This window comes from Ictalurus furcatus, chromosome 26, assembly GCF_023375685.1.
Source record: "Ictalurus furcatus strain D&B chromosome 26, Billie_1.0, whole genome shotgun sequence".
Taxonomy (NCBI): domain Eukaryota; kingdom Metazoa; phylum Chordata; class Actinopteri; order Siluriformes; family Ictaluridae; genus Ictalurus; species Ictalurus furcatus.
The window spans coordinates 13,000,545-13,023,640 of NC_071280.1; the positions used below are offsets into that span (position 1 = coordinate 13,000,545).

General features: G+C 39.5%; 1 protein-coding gene across 4 annotated transcripts in view; it reads right to left on the minus strand.

The window, feature by feature from the left end:
- The window catches only part of pkn1a (protein kinase N1a), a 58,661-nt gene that overhangs the window by 24,501 nt on the left and 11,064 nt on the right, over nt 1–23,096 (minus strand). Inside the window, exon 1 of one of the 4 annotated variants that reach the window (XM_053615869.1) lies at nt 8,777–10,652. The exons of 2 other annotated variants lie outside the window; for them this stretch is intronic. In XM_053615869.1, coding sequence (XP_053471844.1) covers nt 8,777–8,863 — 87 coding nt within the window. In that variant the 5' untranslated portion in view covers nt 8,864–10,652. Of the gene's footprint in view, nt 1–1,778; nt 1,945–8,776; nt 10,653–23,096 lie in introns of those variants that run through there. One more of the 4 variants, XM_053615870.1, reaches the window with a different exon arrangement.

Below are 23,096 nucleotides of genomic sequence, written 5' to 3' on the forward strand. Positions count from 1 at the left end.
TTGTTTTTGTAAACATGTTCCAGCATGACAATGCCCCTGTGCACAAAGCGAGATCCATGAAGACATGGCTTTCCAAGGTAACAACTTAAGTGGCCAGCATTGAGATCTGACTTCAACCCCACTGAACTCCTTTGGGATGAATTGGAATGCTGATTACGCCCCAGGACTCCTTGCCCTGTATCAGTACCTGACCTCACTAATGTTCTTGTGGCAGAATGGGCAAATCACAAAGTTCATGTTCAAAAATCTAGTGGAAAGCCTTCCCAGAAGAGTGGAGGTTACTATATGAGCAAAGAGGGGGACAAACTCTGGAATGGGATGTTCAAAAAGCACTTATGGTGCGATTGGTCAGGTCTCTAGATCATACTTTTTGGCATATAGTGTATTTCTTAATACTTATTTTTGCTAAGGTTTTAGCTAATTCTACATTCAAATTACGGCTGTAGGTGGAAGACGCCAACATTAACCCTAAAGAAGCAACGGAAAACTGTGCGGAAAACTTTCATCATGAGTTCAATGTCCCTGACTTCTGCCATCATGCCGTAGCAATAAAACAAACCGGACGTCAATTGTTTTGTTGTTTTTCTTGTAAAACATGGTTTTAGGAAACATTTAGCATTGAAAAACTACAACTTCAAACTACAAGATTATGATGTCAACGTGAAAATACGATATATAGTATACAATAAGTGGATGTCTCAAAGAACAGCCTGCTCATCCATAAATATGCTTACGTTAGCTAACTAGATTAGCTAACCATGTAAGCACTAGGAATCGTTACCTGACAAATCATGACCTACTATTAAAAAGAATATTTGTTATGCACCATACCATAAGTAGTGCTTTGCCATAGGTGAAATTATTTTCTTGCAGTCATGTGTTACAGGTGCAAGATATGATGCCTACCTGCTGCAATCTGTTGCATACCGTTTATATCGATTTATCTTAATTCTGTAATCTGAGGCTCATTTTTTTCCCCCAAGACAAAATGCCAAAAATCACTATTTCCTGCTGTATGTAGCTACTGATGATGCAATACTCTCACAAAAGTGAAAATATACCAACATATTGGACATCCTTTTCCTGTCATGATAACATGCAGGGGTATATATATATATATATATATATATATATATATATATATATATATATATATATATATATATTATTCCTGTACACTTTATTTTCCTAATAATTTAATAGACAGGTTACATTTTTCAGCAAAATGCTTCACATAGACTCAAGATATCCTTTATACCCTATTTGTGTTTTAATACTGCTTCAAAGGCCGCTTCAAAGTCTTATGAGGCCGACACAGACCAAATTCTCTCATAAAAGAGATACTTTAAAAAGCACAGAAATTACAGAAGTGGTTGTGTCTGAGGTTATGCTCCAAGACCAAACAAACAGTGACACGAATAAAACAACGAGCTGCAAAAAGGGAAACAAACTGCTAAAGCTTAGCAATGATAAATGTAACTAGATCAAAGACATAAACTAAGCAGCCAGCTAGCAAGATTCTATAGAGAACAACATTCATAAAGCACAGAGTGTTTTCCAGGAACTAGTGGCGCTTAAATCCCTTTGACATAAAAAAATCGTATCGCTGTAGTTCTTGTAAGCCAGGAAGTTGTGCTTGACAGCTTTGCAAACCAACTCATTCCACAACAGGCAACAGTATCAGTGCTTCAGTAACCACCAAAGTCAAGTCTGTTAGTCCTACTCACTCTTGCCGTTTAAGAAAAAATTCATGCAGAACTACAGCGACGGCACTCCACCTGTGTTTCCAGGTATTCCCAGCGATCCCAGTGGTCCCATTCGCCCGACCAGCACATGCTGTTTACTCCAGCTCTACTATCCAACCTCTAACTGAGACATCGAGCCAGACGGAGAGAAACAGAGACAGAAAGGAAGGGAAAGCCATGGTTGGGGTCGCCCTCCCTGAGCAGGATATCCGGCTGAGCCTCAGTACGGTCACTTCCTGTTTCCTGTGAAGTTGTGCATGGCCAACACCAGCGCCTGGATTTCAGTTTCTCTGTTTTCCATAGAAATCTGCAATATTGTCTATAGCAAAAGTGCGATTTTTTGTCATTTTACTTTCTTTGTATTCTATATACTAGTGTGCATTTGTGTGAGTACGGCTCTCTCCGTATACGCTGACCAAAAATCGAGCTGAGTGCAAAGAGAGCAAAAGAGCAACACCAAACTAGCTAGAGATAGAGAGCGAACAGTGACATCACTAGCTCATATTACAGGATGTGAATAGAAGCAAAGCAGTGGCCCTTCCTGCACTACATCCAGTTCAGATTCCTTGAATGCAGCTCCAGTTAAACAAACACAACGTCAAGAAATGTTTAAAAGAATACACCAGCATTTTCATCCTAATCTCTCACCACATCTGTAGTGAATGTGTGACCACCATAGACCAAAAGTTCGATCAAAACGTTCCAAATGTACTGACAAAAGAACAGAAAACTCAAAACCTACTTATAATAAAAGCTGTTGGAACAGTCAGTATTCTTCAGTCAAAGGTATTGTTAAGGTATAATCAGCGATTTATAGGTAAACTGTTCTGTAGCTTCAATGACTACGTTTACACGGACAGCAGTAATCTAATCATTGACCTTATTCTGAATAAGACAATATTGTGATTAAGGTGTTTACATGAGCCGCTTTTAGAATACTCCTTTCATGTTCCCGTTTTACATGTTATAGAACATAGAGCCATTAACGTCACACGTCATTACGTCCCCACGCCACGCCGTCCGACGTTCCCTCCAGAATTTCACGTATCAACATACAGTTCGTCTTTGTTATGGTACCGTATACAGTTTTGGGTGTTTCATTTTTAATTTTATGTATTTTATGTTAATTATCAGTCATGCTGTACGTGTTAATAGACGACTGCTTGAAGCCGTGGGCTGCGTCCCAAACCGCGTACTTACCTGTTATATAGTAGCTGAGATACATGTATTTCACTTCCTACTATATAGCAGGTAAGTACGCGGTTTGGGACGCAGCCGTGCTCTCTTGTTTGCCGTAAAACGGCTGAGCACTGCCGTGTGTGATCGTATCCTGTCGCAAAATGCGGTGAAAACTCTCACACGACGTTAATAGTGTGATTAAGGTGTGTACATGTCTGTAACGCACGTCGATAATGCGACTAAAACAGGAACACTCCACATGTCTTAATTCCGTTTGTGTTTACTTCCGAGTATGACTTTAGTCGGATTAAGGTAAACAGTAATTGCTGTTTACATGCTAGTTTCTTAATCAGAGTATCGTCTTAATCGGGTTAATATCGGATTATTTTTGTCCATGTAAACGTACTGAATGTTCTTGCAAAACACATGCCCGAGGCTTACTGCTAGTGCAAGAAGGTGAGCTTTCTGAACTGACAGACAACGTGATTGACTGAAACCTCCTTGTGATCCATATCATCTGTTTTTCTCTTAAGCACAGAGCCCAGAATTTTCCCTCGGAGCAAATATTTGACAGCTGTCTGAATGTGAGAACACCAACATTTTCAGAAGCATTCTGCTACTATATTTCGCTAGGATTCACATGCTTGCTTCTGCATTTTTATGACTAAATCGTGAGTTTTCTGGAATTCTTTTACGTAATTTGTGTAGTTGTATTCTCTGGCTTTTAGCTAACGTTCCCCTTCTACCTTTCTATCATTTGCTCCTTTTGAGCCCCTAACCACCTGGATGATCAGCTTTTCATCTCCAATCATTCCTGTTCTTGCAGACATTCTTAACAAATCTTCCTTATTCCAGCAGAAAGTCAGAGCAATACCACCCATTACCATAGTTAGTGGTTTTTGTCTATAATTGGTCCATCCCCCCCGCCCCCCCCCCAAAAAAAACCCTGTTTTTAATTAAGTAATTTAAACCACAGCAACCCTCATCAGGATAAAGGGGTTACTAAAAATAAATTATTGATTGAATAAGTATTCTGTGCTACAGAATTTGCCTCCATTTTAGTTTATAGCTTAGATAAATCATCCCCTCGTCATTTGAATCAAATACCAATTAATCTTCCAAACGACTGATTTTCCTGATTTAACCTGATCTGATTAACGCTTGCCTACCAAAATAAGATATTGTGATTGCTTAAAGTACATGTTCGAATGAAAGTTTTACTAGACAGTCCCTCAAGTATTCTGCGATCGCAGAAAGTAATGCAAAATCAAGCAAACGACGCAATATTCAAAGGAGCTTGCAATTTTTCTAAATGACCACAGATATTCCGCAGACTTGGGCCAAAACACGTCATGTGACGTCATCGCACCACGCCATGTGACGTCATCACAACATGTATTCAGCCAAAGCACTCTTCGATTCATGTGCACTGAATATATGCACAGCTAAAAGGTCTCATTTACCAAACAACATCATTGCGAAATTCCATGCAAAACAATTTCGTGCAATTGCAATTTCGCTAATTCAAGTAGTTTTCTGCAAAAAAAAACTCAGCAAATCGCATCACAAATTTAGAAAACAATGCAGCAAAATGAAGCTTTTTCAGCCACAACAATTTTTAAAAATCCTGTACGGACCTACTAGAGTTTATTGGAAATTTTTCTGTCTCTTTGTGTCTGGTGAGCATCATGTCTGACTCCATATAAAAATGTGTTGCAAATGTTTATTAGGTTCCACAGGATCTCGGTCCTGACATACACCAGTAGTGAGAATGACTATTACAGGATTTCCCGGGGAACTCACAGCAGCTCGAGAACAGATTTGATTCTGAATTTGAACACTTTATGCACTCAGTGGCATGGTGGTGCAGCGTGTAGCCGTGCCGCCTCACAGCTCCTGAGCTCAGGTTACTGTCTCTACGGTGTTTCACACGCTCTCCCCTTGTCCACATGGGTTTCCTCCAGGGTATCCGGTTTCCTCCCTACACTAAAATGAGTGTGTGAATGTGTGTGTATGTGGCCATCGATGGACTGGAGTCTTACTGAGAGTGTATTCCCACCTCACACCCAATGTTTTCCAAAGATCCAGCATGTCCATGACCAGGAAATAGCGGTTACTAATGATGAATGAATCTTGCGCATTTCAGTTTTAATATCTTCTAATACAACTGTGTATTTACTCTGTACGAAGTATAATAGTTCAATTCAATTCAATTCAATTTTATTTGTATAGCGCTTTTTACAATAGACATTGTCTCAAAGCAGCTTTACAGAAACATTATGTCAACATTATGATCTGCTGCACAGTTTCAGGTTTGTGTGCACGTACAGTGCATCGGTTCAGAAACCGTATGGTTTCAGTAGAAGTAGTTTAACAGTCAAGATGACTATCTTCCTTGCTGCAAATGCATGTGTGCGCCTGTATGTTTGCTTTTTGCTTCCTACGGTGTGTTTCTGATGACATCGGCAGAACTGCACATCCTGGTAACTACTGGGCAAGTGGTTAGGATTACTGTTACTGCACACACACACACACACACACACACACCCACACCCAAACAAGCCATTAGTGTTTAAAGCCATTTAGATTACATCCATAAAAAATAATCAACATGTAGTACCTGCTTCAGCCTCTGATTAGCCTACACACGCACGCACACACACACACACACACACACACACACACACACTCACACACACACACACACACACGTGCACATGTACACACCAAAACACAAAAGCATGGCAGTGACTAAGCCATAACTTAGCCACGAACAATGGCGGTAAGCTGTAGCCTGTTCAAAAAAACACATGAGTCATTTACAGTAAGCGAGGATGACAGAGCTAGAAAGAGAGATAGAGAGAGACAGAGACAGAGAGAGAGAGAGAGAGAGAGAGAGGCAGTAGGGGAAGTTACTACTAAAGTGGACTTGTGGGATAGGAAGCTAAATTCCAGCTCTACTTTTATGCCATTTAATCATAAGGTTGCCTTGAGCCCAACCTAATAATTAAGCTCAGCTCCTTAAAATGAAGCTTAGCCTGGTTACAAGTTCTTAATCTGGGGTCTTGTAACTAAACAGATCCAGATGGCTGGATAAAGGCTGGCTTGTGGTTTGTAGTGATGAAGCAAAAATACAAATACGCTTGGTGAACATTTGCAGGATTCTGCCACTAGCTCTATTGGACTATCAGCAATATGTTTTCGATCTTTATCATAACTTAGAAAAAAACACTGTTAGAGCAACAATGGAGAAATACGTTGCATACGTTGGGGAAACCCACTGGGGAAACACTGGCGAAACCACTGTACTCATGTGGATTCTTCACACAAGAATCCTAATTTTCCAAGCTGCCCGAAATCACAGACGTCACACAGAAGATGTATTTGAATACTATTCTGTAACGGGCCTATGCTTTCAATTAATATACAGTCCAGATGACACTGAGGGTCTGCTTTTTGGATATGAATGACTAGTAGGAGGTATCGCTTGGGATGTGTTTCCAAAGATAGAACCTTTAAATAGTCTAACTGGTATCAGTAATAATGAGTAATATGTCACTGGTTATCATTAATACAGCACATTCACTACATAAGTGTGAAGCAACAGTAGTCCTTAAATAGATGGCCAATAGATAGCTGGACAAGCTGTATAGTAAAAATATCAGTTGATTGACCCAATTGTATTTATTGAATCTTAAATAGCTTCATATTTTACATTTAATAATAATAATAATAAAAAAAACCCGAAACATCAGAGTAGAAAGACATTTTCTTGGAACTGGTATTGTGAAGAAAGGTAATAAGCACAGTGTTTAAACTGCAGTCGAGGCGAAGTTGCAACTTGTAATTCTCTGCCTACAACCGGTAAAAGTCACAGAAAATACCCACTCAACTTGAAATTTCATCTCTTCGTCTTTACGGAGTGACGTGAAGTCAACATGGCTGTGAACAGTGTAAGGTACACCGTCTCTCCTTTTAAATTAGGTTATAGATAGCAGTATTGGGTTTAGATCAGTTAATATACAGACAGTACATGGTTAAATCTAGAACACTGACCATACTAATAACTGTAAAAGTGCTGATACAGCAGCTTTTTATGAGCATTACGTACTCTGACAGAGCAAACTGGAGGCGTCCATGTTTTTTTTCCCTGGAGACATCCACGTGTTTTTTTTTTCTGCTTTGCAAGTCAGACATCACGAGGTGGGAAATTACATCATTACAACTTGTAAATGATCACTTACAAGGCACTATGAATGCAGCATTATTTTATGCTTTTTTTTCCTACTTATACCACAACAACTTGACAACAATTAGACAATTAGACTTTGTTATAGAGCATATTTAACCGTTTCCAGTTCTGATTAATGTTGTGGAATATTCATCCATACTATTCATTTATAAAGCAGCTATAAACAGCCGACCCCTCACATGGGCCATGGAGTGTCTGAAAAATTTTGTACTCGTTTCTGGCCACAGGCTTCAGAATGGTAAAGTATTGGCAGATATACACAATTTCCAAAAGGGAAACTCCACAACATACTGAGCATTTGACAGAAAGTTATAGTTACAGACCTGAAAAAGTGCACAGAATCCAGTAGGAAGTAAAGCGTTTTGTTTGAAGAAGCTGGTGGTGTTTAAACAACATAATCTCATGTGAAAAGGTCATCTACCATGTTAGTCAAACCACAGGTGATTAGATAAGTGATTCCTGACCACAATTAATGATGAAATTTACTAGATTCTCTAGACATCTGGCTTGAAAGACTAATTCCTCAGCAACTCTCTCGAAGACTTTCCTATCCCAGATAACTTACTGACTGTAACAAAAGGCTGGCAGTAGAATATCCTTCCATAAATGTTAAATACACCATGAGAAGTGCAAAGGATAATCAACCATTTTAGTTGTTTTGTAGCGTGAAATGTTAATGCACTTTGTTTTGCCTTTGTTTTGATTCTCCTAGAGCCATGTCGTTATGAAACCTTCTGACCAATTCGAATAGAGAATTTAAATCAATACCGGTGAAGGAAAATTCACCAGCTCTAGTTCTATAGTGTGAAGATGCTGGTGAAAATAAAAATTCACCAGCTCTATAAATATAGTGTGAAAAACACCACTGCAATTTAAAAAAAAAAACAGCTTGGGGGAAGGTGGTCTTGTAAATCTCATGCAACTTCTATATAACATAACATATCTCTATTGCTGAGGCATCTGTGTATCTCTCCCCAGGAACTACCCATGTTCCAACCGGAGAGTGCAAACACTGAAACACAAGCCTCACACGCCTCTACTTCAAACATATTGGAATTCAGCAGAACAAATGTAAACACGTATGTGCACGAGAGAAAAAGAGGCAGAATATGTTAAAAAGAGAAGCTCAGTGTTGCTCTACTTCCTGTCTGAAGGCATGTTTATGCACACTAGAGGAAATATAGATATACAAAAACATGGTGAACATACTAAACACATAAGCATAGTTTCTCTCAACTCCCACCAACCTTCATGATGAAAAGGAAATAATGCCATTAGAAACCCATAGAATGCCCTTATTACCCACAGAAAAAGAGAGAGGGGGGTTGGACTTCAATGACAGAATAAAGAAAGGAAGAGAGCGACAGACTTTAGAAAGACAAGAAGACATTTGAGGCAACGTTGCAAAGATGTCAGCCATAAAGGAAAGTGCCCATAGTTTGAGCAAGAGAAACAAAATCCATTGCACAAGAAAACAGCCCACTTTTGCATAAAGAGCATGAGTAAAGACCTCAACAGGAGAACATATAGGACTGACATCTTAAAAACCCATTTGAATCTACTCTGGACCATACAGAAATCCACAATGGTTAAAGCCTACCCCTTGAGTGGTGCCGCCCGGCTCTGGGTGGCCGACCATATCTTCTCTCTCCATTGGAGCGTCTCCACCCATTTCTTCCGTGGCCATGATGGCGGTCGAGACAAAACCGCTTCTTCTAATATCTTCCCCCAATCAGTCTCCCAGACCCCCTGAGATAAATCCAAATCACAAGGCAGGCAGGATTCTCACCCAAAAAAAACAACGAGAACAAATAGACACGAACACTGAAAAAGGCTCAAACAGCTGTCTTTGGATGAAGAAAGACGTGAAAAATAAAAGAGAAAGAAGAAGAAGGCCAGGGCTACACCCCACAACTTCCTGAACAGAAGGAGCTCAAGAGCATTCAGCATACACACTGTGCATGCATGCAGAAGTCGTATGTGTCATATGACTGCTGCTATTGCATGAGGCAAGCAGCTGAGATACAACAGATTATTAAGCCTCAAATGAAGGCAGAAATGATCGAGCAGAAGTCAATGTCACAACAAATAGTGAGATCCAATGATTTAGACGCACACTGCTTCAAGAAAAGTCTCAATAAAAACAGAGACATTCCACTCATCATCATCAATTCAATGATTATACACTTTCCTTTGTTAAATAATAACAACTTGCTTTTATACATTTATTAGTCAACGTAGATTACATGGCGCATCCACCATTCAAGTCTCTGTGAATTTGATGTTTCTATAGACTATTTCCATAAACTTTTAAATAAACATCTACTTACGCAAAATATCACCATTTCAATTATGTTTCTCTTTGTTAAATAACATGTTTTTAATAGTTTATTATTAGGATGATTCGTTCCTGTGAATTATCCACTACTATAGAAATGAAAACATATTAGAACCATATAATAAACCTATGATTTGAATGACTGCCTCAGAACTATTGTCTAGAGCTGCCTTTAAGAAAAAATGCAACAACTGAGAATTTAACAGTGCTGAGATTTAATTCAGTTTATTTCACACTGAATATATCCTGAGTCTTGGAATCCATTACATCCATTAGATCCTCGTGAAATTGTTTCGATGGAGACCACTAGAACAAAACCCCATTAGGAAATGAAACTGTATTTCCAGTGATTCCAGACAGCCAATCTGTCATCATGAGTCCTGAACTGATCCTAGGAAGCAAAGCATTAGCAAGCCGGACTCAAAGGAACTGCAAATGGATCGATTCCGTCTCTCTCATTTAGTCAGTCACTGTCTGACTGACATGTCTGTCGTCTCTGGTACTGGATCCAGTTAGTACCATGTAAACTGTTCAGAATTAAGCAATGCACTCATGTTGGATAATCTGATGATTAGTTACTATCTAGGGTTACATCATCTGGGGCAGAGTCAGGGAGTGCACATCTGCCTCATAAATGAAGAAATCCACCAAGAGATTATGACCAGGAGCGTTGTAAAATGTCTGAGGCATCAGGGTGTTGTACTGAGTGGAAACAGCACACAAAACAGACAGTGGGTGTAGAACTTAAATGTATTAGCTTGTTCACGAGGTATGTGAATGCTCCATTGTACTTGCTTGGTTTGCCCAAATACATAAACTGGTAGCTAAAATGTTATGAATCTCCGGAGGGGACTATGGACTCTAATTCCCAGCAGCCACTGCACCGCTGCATCACGGTCACATGATCACCCACACCTGACTCTCATCCCAGTTAACAACCACCTGTCTGTATTTAAGTCAGGGTTCGTACAGCACTCGTGGTCTGGCTTTGTTCGTCTCATGTGGTCACGTTTTGCTCTCCCGTCTCCTAGGTCTTGGTTTATGTTTGTTTTCCCTCTTCACGTATGCTTAGTGTCTTTTTGTGTTTTGTTTGTATTTTCATTCAACTTCTGCACATGCATCCGCCTCCATCTCCGCATTCGTGACATAAAAACTGGTAGCTAACATAATTTAACCCCTAAATATGACGAGCTAGGGTTGTAGGATGAGTCCGGTCTCAAGACGTTTTCTGTATTGACTTGCGCTTGTCTCAGACTGGCATTGTTATTTGACATTGGCATTTGTATTTGGACTTTTTCTTGGTCTTGGGCAGCGGTCTGGAGGAATACTGCTTTAGTCTCAACTGAGAGTTACATAGGTGGCAGAATTCATTAAACACATGAAATAACTGGATCGTTTTAAATTGAAATGTACACATCAATTAAAAACACTTCTTTGTGAAAGTCAATAGAGCAATTTTGTTTCATGCGTGACAGATAGGAGGTAAAACTGAGTCCGTCCGACCCCCTGTTTTTTTTTTTATTACCCAGTGAGATTCAACCCCACATTTAAGACCTAAGCTTAACTAAAAACTGTTGCACTTCCCTCATAATACACAAGGGGACGCTTTCAGTGAGAACGCTCTCTTGGCCTTTTTTTTTTGTGGTATCAGCACGACATTATCACAACATTGTTGTCATTAATAAGCGAGTGAGTGAGGACATAACACAAACATAATGAGGCATACAGGAAAGAGGAACATGGAAGAGGAAAAAGTCAGAAAGCAGGAAGCAGGAGGTGGTGGAAAACAAGTGCTTTCAAGACGAAATCCATACACAGAATAAAACTTTCACATGGAGGGGAAAAATAGCCATGTTGGCAGGAACGACAAAACCAGAACAAACAGCGAGCTGCTGTGCTTTGACTTGGCTTGAGTGTGTTGCAGCTGGTCTTTTTGGGTGGAAGTCTATGGGTGTTTTAATGTCCATGCACCCTTGTTGTCTCCAAATTCTCTTAAATCGACCTGAACACGCACTTACAGTATCGTTCAAAAGTCTTAGGCACCCTATTTTTTTTTTTTTTAGTACAAACTTTGTTATAGATTTTTATTTAATGACCTATACATTATCGAGTCAGTAGAAAAACATTTTAGATTCCCGAACATTAGTTTTCCAGCACAAAATGAAATGTTACAGAAAAATGTTTGTATGTCAGTAAAGAAATAAGCAGATTAAGTGGTAAGAGACACTTTTCAGACAAAAAAACAGAATGAAGGCTGCTATATATGTACATATATATATATATATATATATATATATATATATACACACACACATATATATACACACACACACACACACACACAAATCGGTCACATTAAGCGAGTCTGCAGAAAACGCCTCAAAATGCCTGGCTTTAATGAAGATTTAATAGCGCAGTGATGTGGCTGGCTATAAATACCCTGGAACACTACTGATGTGTGTGTGTGTGTGTGTGTACAGACTTCATTTACACACAAAAACACTCATACCGCATGTCTTATTATCTCATAAAAAGTTTTTCACGAGAACTTAAAGCTCACAATGTAGTAATAGTATTAAATGTGGCGTATAATAGCGCGAGACATGCAGAGCCAAATATTTAGTATTTAGTATTCAGGCGTTCACACGGGCACAGCGAATGTTCATTCCCAGCTCTGCGTTATGCAGACGACTGTTTTGTACTCAATTCAGTCTTTCTTTAACTCTGTCTCCTTCTCACAGATGCAGCTCTATTCAGTTACCGTGACTCGTGAGAATGCCAGCGATCCTGGAGTTCGTTTAAACCCCCAGGGGACAAACTGAAGAAGAGGGAAAGAACAGCGGGAGAGAGAAGAAGAAAGAACACACTTGAGACACATACATGAAAGAGAAAAATAACAGACACCAAAGGATTTTTTTTTTCCAGCGACGACGAGTAGAAAGGAACTGAGCGGATACGCACAAAAGCTCTCTTAATGCAGTAACTGACACATTTCCATATTTAAAAACATTCAAATGTTTAATATAAGCTGTGCTACTTTTAGTCTTTAAAAACGGTTTCCTGAACTTTTTTTGACTGAATGTTGCTTCATATTGAAATAGGGTGCTGAACAAAGGTATACAATTGATGCCTTTTTTTTTTTTCAAATGAAATATAATAATGTGTCCCAAAACTGACCTTACATGTGACCTTTTATGTGGTTGAATCTCAAACGCTCTTATTTTAGACGTATAAGGTGCTTCCCAATACTTCAATATTGATGCATCCGCCATCTTTGCGATCAATTCTATAAAAGCACGTAGAAAAATCGAGGAAAAGGGAAGTGTGGAGGATTCCAGATCACGGACACACAGATGTTTCCTACACAGAATTTGTGATGACATGTGATACAGCTGTGCAACAAGCCATGCTACGACAAATAAGCGCATCTGATGTAACATATACATTTGGCATTGATTCCATGTTTCACTTCCTTGTGTCCTCAGAAGGATGAGTTAAAACGTGATGAAGGCCAACAAGGAAAGAAATGAAAAGCACCCAATCATATATGTGATATATTCAGTAGTGAGTATATAACTTAAATATAAAATGTCCCAAACAGAAGAGACCACAGACCACCATCTTGTTTTAAATTGCCTCATATTTCCAAGAATTCCCCGAGTTAAAGATCACCTTTTATTTTAGAAGAATTTTAGCGAAAATGAACCGCTACTGGAAGCTAATTCCTTTTTTCATGTTTCCGTGTGGACACTAAGTTCACTGAGCTGCATGGAAATTTGAAACCATTCGAACTCTACACCAACGGCGTCAACGTTGATTCCTCTACCACCAACTAGTCTAGTCCTTCTTGTTCTAATTTGTATGCCAGAAACTACTCTTACGATATTCTTCAAACGTAAAGGACGCTCTTGAAGAAAAACTATTGACCTCGCTGTGACCTGGACCATGTTTGGATCGATTCCCAAATCTAATCAGTTCATCTGCTGGTTGCAATAATGCCTCCATATAAATCCTACAAACATTCAACAGCCCGTTCACGCTCGGAGGCGTTAAAAATAACGTGCGGGCGTCTGCCCCCACTTCAGCACTGACTACGTCTACGTAGTAGACTGAAAACAGTACGTACTGTTATCTTATAGTTTATGTAATGAGCATATATATTGAATTTAAAGCCTACTTTAAATATAAACTCCCAAGTAAGAAACATAAATCAAGCCAAATTTCAGTAATAAAAAAACCCCACTGTGATAAGTTTGAATTTCTGATAGGATTGTGACATTACCTTGCTGCAACGGAACTAATTTCTTTTCGCTAATGAAATTCTCACAACATTGCGTTTTTTTTTTGTTGTTGTGTGTTTCGAACACGTCGTGTAGAACTACTACAGATAATACAAACGTCTCATTAGTATTCAAACGCATCTGAATACAAGTCATTTAAATTCAAATTAACTTTGACAGCCCTCCTATGAATACATGTGGGCCGGGTGACGAGAAAACATTGTTATTTAAATTGACAGCCGAACTGAGAAAGTGGTTGACGGAACGATGAAAATGAATGAGTCCTTTAGATAAAGGGGGGAGGGGGGGGGGAGGGGAGAGGAAAGGCTTCTAGGAAAGGGAACTCCCACTGCCCACTGTTTCTGGCCTCATGTCCTTTTCTGACCATATCCTTCTCTCCCCAACACACACACACAGAGAGAGAGAGAGAGAGAGAGAGAGAGAGAGAAACATCTGGAAGATTCTTTACATTCTTGTGTGGTGACACTCGATGCTGTCCAGTAGGTGGACACACCTCAAACAGGAAAAGAGAGGGTAGATAATGGAATATTTTAAACCTTCAGAAACGCATAGAGACACAGGACAACACAACGGGGGGGGGGGGGGGGGGCGTGGTTGATTTCCATACCTGCAAATGAAAGTGTACTGGTCTCTATTTTAATATAACCACAGACACACGAACACACAAGCAGACATAAACAATCTGCACTGGCCAAGTGTACTGGACAACAAATAAACATATGCTTTGATCCCGAGTGAAAACTCACACAGCATGAGACTTCAGCATGCTGACGAAAAGGGATGTGTGTGTGTGTGTGTGAGTGTGTGTATGGAAGGGAGAGAGTCTGGACAGAGTTCATTATAAAGTTCAGTGTGCACTGAGCCAATTCTGCCACTAGTCTCTAGAGGCTCTGCAGAATGTGTGTGTGTGTGTGTGTGTGTGTGTGTGTGTGTGTGTGTGTTTGTGCGCATTTGTGTGTAATCCCTATGAGTAAAAAATGAATAGTGTCATTGTAGCATAGTCAAAGATAGAGAGAGGCGGGAAGCACTAGGACTTCACTAGCCTCCATTGTTCACATGCAAATGTGCACACACACACACACACACACACACACACACACACACACGAATAAACATCTCTAGAATGTGACAAGGCACTAGCTTTACAAAGTAAAACTAATGGGATTTGGGAAATACACTTGGAATCATTTTAGAAGAATTTTTCATGTTTTTATGTTTGAAATTTACTGCATTGCATGAACGTTTTATTATTATTATTATTTAATTCACGATGCTCTGGCAAGTCTGCCTCCACTTCAGCACTTCAGACTTCAAGTCAACTTATCCTGACATGAGATTTAAGAAGACAGTATATCTCTACCAGTCGGTATTCTTGACCAATGATCATTTAATTTGTGCTACACAACACTTCTAACTTTCGTACTGCGCTTGGATATTAATCCCTAAAAACTCTGCGTGCTATTCATTAACTCATCTTATGAATCAAGTATATTATTCTGTAATTACAGTGAAGCTTAGAGGAAAAAAATAAAGTGTAGCTACAAGAGTGAGGAATGTAAGTCTGGGAGTTTAACAGATTAAACGTGATCCCGACTTTATACTGTATCATTTATTACTTATCCCAAACCAGAGCACATGTGTAGGCGGAAGAACTGGCTTACAGAATCACTGATATACATGATTCCTCTCATATACCTGTTCAAGTATAGAGAGAGATAGGGACCGTGCCCTACATTCTGTTTCCTGTTTATCAGGAAACTCCAGGTCCACATGGAGCCACAACGATTCTCCTTAATTTGCGTCATCTTGCTTGATTATAGGTTCAGGGTTAAAATGGTGATAATATCAAACGTGAATAACACAAATTGGACTAATTGTGCTTTATCTCTAGACTCCAGACACTACTAAATAAACTTCAACACTACTGTCATCGATGTCTCCAAAAGATTATCCAAAAAAACACAGACACTGTGCACATATAACGTGTTACTCATCATGGTAACAAAACAATTACCCTGGAAATCGGGCTGGAATGTCAGGATTAGTCATTTTCCCACCCGTATGTTTAACAGAAATATTTGTTTTTGAGCTGGAAGACTTCAAATCATTCAAGCTGTCCCAAGTTTTATGAGACATTTATGGGTAATAATTGTAATAGTTCTGTGATTTGGATTCAGTCATTGCATTGAGTCAATATTGATATTGTGTGTGCACATATGTGTGTGTGTGTGTGTGTGCGTGTGTAATTTGAGATAAGACACACTATAGTGGAAAGAACAAAACGTTATCAAGCCGATAATCTACATAATGTTTTGCTGTATTTGTAGATCTTTATTCATAGAACAGCACAGTATCAGAGCGGCGGTCTATAATTCAGAGTATCTACGGCCGAACAGATTCATATAGAAATGAAAAGGTATGAGAAGACGGTATAGTTGCTACACTTTTACTATTACAATTCTTCAGCAAGTGCTTTGGAAATGCCTATGGCTTTGCCTCCGATGTCAGTGGAAAGTAAAGGTTGTTGATGTGTTCAACAGCGTCCTATAATTAGACAACGACGGTGGTGTAACAAAAACAGTTGACACTTGCATTCTGTGGCATGAATCGAAGAGAGCTTTGACTGAATGCGTGTTGTGATGAAGTCACATGATGCGTCTTCGCCCAAATCTGCAGAAAATCTGTGGTCATTTAGAAAAATTGCAAGCTCCTTTGAATATTGAGAATATTGCTTGATTGAGTGTTAACTTCTGCTATCGAAAATTCGCAAAATCCTGGACGGACCGATTAATAGTCTTTCAGAGGCAGTAATCTATATGAGGTATGTCTTCTTTCTAACAGGATGCAGCTACATAACGAGATGGAATTAAATATATTGTGTCCGTTCTGAATTTCCGTGCTACTTTGCTACACAGTTGATCAAATCATTTGCTATTACAGGCTACTTAATTTAAAAATAAGGTCCCACTGTGTTGGTGGTTAGCTAGGCTAAACCCAGACATGCTATTTAATTTGGTATGGCCTCAACTTTGAATGTTGAGTTTTAGATTTTAGAAGGTCCTGCCAGAAAATAACGCCGTTGTCAATGTCATTAACCTAATGTGGAACACATCCCGAAAGATTCTGCTGAAGAACATCTTCACGCTTGAACACTGAGATGGCTCCCAATGGCTCCCAGGAAAAAATTAACAGAAAAATCCTGACGATGCCACGGCCATCCGTTGTCAAGGGCCAAAGGGGCAAAACTGGCCGCGCTCTCTGGGTGGGAGGGATGGCATACTCTCTCTCCCCATGTCGAGCACAGCGACTCTAGCCAATCGTGGCTGTCTGTGAGCGCATGTATGAGAAAGAGCTTTACTCTGAGTGTGTTAAACTGTCCTGTGAAGCAGGATGGGCAGCGGTTTGAAAAGTTGTGTCTTTTCCAGGGGGTTGGGGGGATGTTAGAGTATCCATCTTCTAACAGGTAAATATGATTTTGATTTGCACCAAAGCAAATAATTTTTTTAAATAAAACTTTCCTAAATTATATCATTAATTGCTTAGTTCACATCATAGTTCTATATTAAATTGTAAGCTATTAATAGGCTAACTAACTATGTATTGACTCAAAATTCAAGGAGTCACAGGTGGTGTTTTTAAAAAGAGAGCTGGCAAAAGGACAAACGGCTGGTGAGCAACAGTCACACATTCTATTGTAGGTTACACATTTATTCATGTTACTGAAAATAATACACCTGGCCCTACTGAGGATTAACCAGAACCAGTCTGGCACCTCATTCTCTTCCTCACCTCATTATGTTAGAACCAGCCACCCTGGGGATAAGTCTTCCAAACTGTCTCATCCACTCCTCCACATTTCCTTATCAGAGCACCAGAGATAAACTATTTAAACCAGACACTGTTTGAACCAGCGTGTTTATCTCACTAATTAAAGAGGGAACGGATTGGATCTTCCTCCAGGAAAATCACATCTGACATCATCATGCAACGATGTCATGGCAGCTGTTGTCAAGGACACAAAGCCTGCACAGCTGGCTTGTCCCTTCACAGGTGACCACACCTCTGCATTGTCCTAAAAAAAAAAACACTGAACTGAATAGAACAGCATACAGATACATCAAACATGATGGCTCATATGGTATGTACAAATTGTGAATGCGTAAGGAAAGCGTGCCATTTACCAACAATTTGCGAACTGTAACAGTTGTAATGGTAGTTATATCAATAACCACCATTGATATATTTGTGATTTTTATTACATGGTTATTATAGTTTTCTAATCGAGTCAAGTACAATTCACTGGTCACTTGAATTGAATTGAGTTTAATGATGCCATTGAAACTAATATGTTTAGGATCATTTCCTAATCGAAAGCTTAATAACTTAAACGTAATGTCAACTCGAACCAAGCTTATCAAATTTCAATAAAACCAGGAAAAGTGCTACTAACTGTAAGTAAATTAAAGTAACTATGATATATATACAGTGCTGTGAAAAAGTATTTGCTCCCATCCTGATTTCTTCTGTTTTTGTGTATTTCTCATACTAAATTGTTTCAGAAATTAAAACAAAACCTAAGATAAAACAAAGGCAACCTGAGTTAACCCAAACTACAAAAAAAGTTATCCAATACTAACTGGGCCTGTGTGAAAATATATTTGCCCCGTAGTTACTAATTCCCCAAATCTATGAAACTGCATTCATAATGGGGTTCAGCTGGACTAGACACAACCAGGCCTGATTACTGCAAACCCTGTTCCATCAAATCAACACTTAAGTAGAACTTTTTCAACAGTATGAAGTTGGTTAAAAGGTCTTACCCAGTAACACACTATGCCAGAGTTGAAAGAGATTCCAGAAATGATGAGGAAGAAGGTGATTGAAATACATCAGTCTGGGAAGGGTTACAAAGTTATTTCAAAGGCTCTGGGACTCCAAAGAACCACAGCTTGCTGATATGATTTCTCTCCCTCAACGATGGCAACTTCGGCAAGGTGATTTTTACAATGTTGGGGCGGGGCATTTCAAATTCTAGACAGCATTCGATTATACAGAAAATCCGATGAGAAGCTGAAGTGCAAAATGATGTCATCAAAATTGTTGATTCGTATTGATGGTAGAGAGATACTGTAAATTTTGAATGTATATCTTCAAAATACGAATTTTGTCATTGTTTCGGATCACGCTAGCTTATATATAACCTTAAGGCTAACATATTCATACTAAAAAGTAAGGAAAACTTCAGCACATCCGCGAAACAAGTATACTTACATCAAAACTATCAAAGCTATTGTTTCCTGATCAACTCTGTCTTAATAATACAGAAAATGCAGCTTCTCATGTTTCCCTCTGTCCTGAAGACAGTTATAAAAATACAAAATAAACATTTAATCAACAAAAACTTCACAATATCAATAACACACAATTTTAAGTTTGATTATTTGGAGCGTCCACCATATACTGTAAGTCTCTGTGTAAGAAACGAGTGTGCATTTGAATGGGCGCATTAATATAAACCTAATAATATATACCTAATAATGCAAACCTAATAATATAAAATAAACAGAAACTTCCCTTAACCAGGAATTGAAATATTCGCTTCAGTATTCAGCATTACTGCGTTTACACAGACAACTCGCTTGTTATACTCTGACGTTAAATTAAATTTGGGCGGCTGGTAGAGCGGGTTGTCCACTACTCGTAGGGTTGGAGGTTCGATTCCCGGCCCACGTGACTCCACATGCCGAAGTGTCCTTGGGCAAGACACTGAACCACGAGTTGCTCCCGATGGCAAGTTAGCGCCTTGCATGGCAGCTCTGCTACCATTGGTGTGTGAGTGTGTGTGTGTGTGTGTGAATGGGTGAATGAGAACCAGCGTAAAGCACTTTGGATAAAAGCGCTATATGAATGCAGACCATTTACCATTTACCATTTAAACCTATGATTTGAAATGCAGCCAGTACTACTGTCAGAGCTGCTGTTACAGAAAATGAACCACCTTCAGGAATTCAGAATCTGGAATTGCTATAAATGCAATTATTCATCAGCAAGAAAGTATATACGTAAGTGTAACAGGCCAAAGAACAATATGTTAATTGTAGTCCTTTTATGCGATTATGTTTCAATATAGTGAAGTGCTGATTTTATCCGGCTCAAAGGATCAAATGGAGAGGAAGAGAGAGTGTATAATCTTTCCATTTCATCATCAAACTCATCTCGTTGTCTGTTTATGAGCAGTGCTATCGCTCTGATCGCTAACCGAGTCGAAGAGGAAACTGGGTTCTTCCTGAAGCGGCTCATTTACACATGACTGATTTTACTGTATTATCACCGATCCATCAACAGCTGTGTGAGAGTATTTACATTCATTCATACCCCCTACCACCCAAAACACACCCCACCCTCACACAGCCTGGGGACTACACTGAGACTGAGGCACCCACACACACACACTCAGATACACACACATTCTCATAGGCAAACATGCAAATAAAAAAACATGCTTGCCCTTATCTTGTACGTACACACAAACATGCAGCCTATTTAATTCGTACTCTGTCTCACACACACATAAACATACAGGACGGCCCTTCCTCTCACACACCAAGAAAGAACCAACAAGATCACACAAACCAATTTCTTCTCTCTCTCTCTCTCACACACACACATACAAAACTACATCCTCTTCTCTGACTGTGATGAACAATGGCTAAATTTGCTTAATCCTCGACATGCTTCAGTTCATTTGAACAGTACATCGCCCCTACACACACTTTACTGTAAAAGGTCTCATGTTTAACATTCAGAAGGTTTGCAGGGAAAGACCAACATAAGGTGCCTTAGAAAGGTGTTGGACCACAACAAGCTGCCAGAAAAGCTTCAGTGTGCTTTGGCATTGATTCTACACTGCTCGGGATCTGTACTGGATCAATGGACACCATTCTTTCAAAAATTATTCCCTCATTTAATGCTTTGATGATGGCTGATCTCCAAAAAAATCTCAAATAGGTGTTCAATTAGGTTGATGTGGATGTGGGCGGGGTCATCCTGGAAGAGACCACACCCATCAGGGTAGAAATGAACCTTCCTTCTAAGCACACCTAGAGGTGATCAGTGTGTTGTGTTTAGCTCACCACGAAGGTAGTCACACTGTTTCTAGCTCCGCCCACATTTTATTACTGTGGCTGTGTAGTTCAAGCTACATAGAGGCCTGAGTCATTGGGTTAGCCAACGATTAACGAGTACCTCAAGTATGTCTTTTGTCGTGCTTGAGGAAACACCGGTGCGTCTGATAAAGTGATGAAACTTTGATCAAAATACAGGGCCTTGCACAAGTATTCACCCCCCTGAACTTTCCCCCATTCTGTTCCAACCTGGAACTGAAATGGAATTAACTGGGATTCATAAATCTATGTCGTAATCAATATCGTTTGCAAAATTATGGATGTGACTGCCCCCACTACTGTGGAAGTATTCACCCCCACTATTGCTGTGAAAACCCATATTAGTTCTGGTGCAATCAGATGCCATCGGAAGTCACATGATTAGTTTAATGGAATCAATCTGATTTGATCGATTCCATTAAACTAATCATGTGACTTGATTTGATAGCATCTTGGTCTTCATAATGCAGTTTGTTAAGTATGTTCTCAAACAAACTCTGGGGCCTACCATTAACAGGTGTATTTATAATGAGATCACTTTAATTGCACAGAATAATGCAGAGATCGGACTGGTCAAGATTTCATGTTTGGCTATCATTTTCCCCATTACCTTTTTTCCCATCATGAACAGTGAGCTCACTGTCTACAGAAAGAATGCCTCGATCCTAAATTGAGCATGGAAAACTTAGAGCCCAGGGAGTGCAGAAGGAGTGGTGTGTGTGTGCGTGTGTGGAAGGGAAGGGAAAGGGAGGGAGAGTTAGGGGGATTTTAGAGGGAAGGAAGGGGGTCCCATGGGAGAGGCTGAGCAGGTGGTGACACTACTGAGCACAAAGAGAGAGAGAGAGAGAGAGAGAGAGAGAGGGAAGTGGAACAGAAGTCAGTGAAGCTCGATAGATAAGTTTACACCACCCAAACCGTTGTCGCTCTCAGACAAAGTCCTACACGCAAGGAGAGGATGGATGCAGCATGGGGCTTTGCCTATAGGCTGTAAGATGCTGACCTGCCTCTATTAAATATTTATTATGTAATGGTTTTGTTAATGGAGTTCAATCGACTGTATGATCGGACTATGCGGGAATCAGCTGTTTAAACTTTTTTTTTTTTCAACGTGCCCACGCTACTTTCACTCTCAGTCAAAGTGTATTGACTATTGTATTACAACAGGCCGCCATTATATTCACTATCAAATCATTACACCTGAAGCTATTAAAATGTTGTACACTAGGGCTTTCAATTGTCTTTAAAAATCCCAATTTAGCATTTGAATGCATTCAGCCTGTAATGTTATACTGCCAGCGCGATAGCTGTATGTGATAAACCACAATACATAAACCACAGTAACTGAAAATGGCTTCACTTTCTTTAGCAAGGAAGAATATAAGGAGACTAAAGGGCATAAATTGAGCATTCTTTTTTTTCTTTTCTTTTGTCAAACAAAAATCTGTTTTCTTTAATTTAAGCCTCACTCCAAACGGCTTCCTACACACTACATAGATGCATCTGAGATTCAGACATGTCAAGAGTCAAGAGTGACTCCCATAAGTATCCGTTGAAAATCATGATGTGTAATTTCACATTCATAGCACATACTTCATGTTCATGTTCATGCAACACAATGGTGACTGTGTGGAAACCAGGAAAACGGATCTAAAAACATGCTTGAAGAAAATTCCAATGTGGACACTAATGTTATAATTATTATATTATAATATATTAAACAGTGAAATGTGCTAGAACATAAAGAGTGGGAATGACAGAGACAAAGAGGGATAGAGCGATAATAAGGGATTGTGTGTGGGATGTAAAAAGTCATTTATGGTAAGATTGATCCATGTGGCCTGGAAGTGTGGATGTGGCCTGAAGCAGCGCACTAATGAAGACCAGAGTTTGGTTAATGGGTCTGTTTTGCAAGCTGCTAGAACTTTACTACATGAGAGAGAAAACAAGTACATGCTTTTTGGTACTCCTCTATGCCAATACCGATACTGATACCTATGTGAGAAACCTACTGTTCTGTTTATGCTGGTTGCTTCCGTGTACTGCTAGCAATGAACTCCTCATGCTCCTCGAGTTTTGTACCTTCAATCAATAGAGATCGTGAGGCAAACCTACTTGCTC